The 857-nt window shown below is 68.4% G+C and overlaps 1 protein-coding gene across 1 annotated transcript in view; it reads left to right on the forward strand.

The window, feature by feature from the left end:
* The window catches only part of RNPEP (arginyl aminopeptidase (aminopeptidase B)), a 7,889-nt gene that overhangs the window by 5,978 nt on the left and 1,054 nt on the right, over positions 1 to 857 (forward strand). Inside the window, exon 10 of the mRNA XM_014533396.1 lies at positions 66 to 174. Within this exon, the coding sequence (XP_014388882.1) occupies positions 66 to 174 (109 nt within the window). The remainder of the gene's footprint in view (positions 1 to 65; positions 175 to 857) is intronic.

Raw genomic sequence — 857 nt, forward strand, 5'->3', positions numbered from 1 at the left:
GCTTGGGGACAGGGCGTCTCCCCACCTTGGGGCTCAGGCCCACGGAGAGGCCCTCCTCCTCCCAGGCCTACGTCAAGGAGTTTAAGTTCCAAAGCATCTTGGCGGACGACCTCCTGGAGTTCTACCTGGAGTACTTCCCGGAGCTAAAGCAGCGGAAGGTGGACGCCATTCCAGGTGAGCGGGGCCGGCCCCCGGGCAGGAGGGGCTGTCTGACCATCTGGCCGTCCTGCCTGCTGTCCGGCCAGAGGACGCTGCCCCTGCTCATCCAGCAGGTGGCACTGGGGAGCAGACGAGGCCCCAGGCCCCAGGCTCCTCCCTCCTCCTTTTCCTGGAACCTGGACCACTGGCTCACACCCTGGGCTGGGCCTGGAGCCTTCGGGGGGCAGGAGTGGGGGCAGGAGTGGCCGCAGCCTTGCCCCCGAGCAGAGCAGGGAGTTGCCTCCTGCAGGGAGGGAAGGCCCAGGGCTGCCTGAGAGAGAGGAGGCCGCCCCATCCCACGGGTTGCTGGACACAGCCCCCTGGGCCACCCCATCTAGCCCTGAGTCACCCCGTCATGGGGTCGGGGAGGCAGCACCCCTGACGCCAGGTGGCTCGGCCGTGCTCCCACCGGCTGCCTCCAGGCCCGCCTTCCAGGTCACGAGCCTCCATGGCCAATGAGAGTTAATCCTTACGCTGACAGCCCGGCCCGGCCACGTGCAGAGCTCCCCACTGTGTCTGTGTGTTTAGTCCTCACCACCGAGGACGGAGGCAGGGCTCGCCCCCGTTTCACATAAGACAGGTGCAGAGGCGAAGCGAGGGGCCCAGCCTCCTGCTGGTGGACAGCGGAGCCGGGGTGGGACGGCAGGGGCCCGGACCCC

This window comes from Myotis brandtii, unplaced genomic scaffold (assembly GCF_000412655.1).
Source record: "Myotis brandtii unplaced genomic scaffold, ASM41265v1 scaffold975, whole genome shotgun sequence".
NCBI lineage: Eukaryota > Metazoa > Chordata > Mammalia > Chiroptera > Vespertilionidae > Myotis > Myotis brandtii.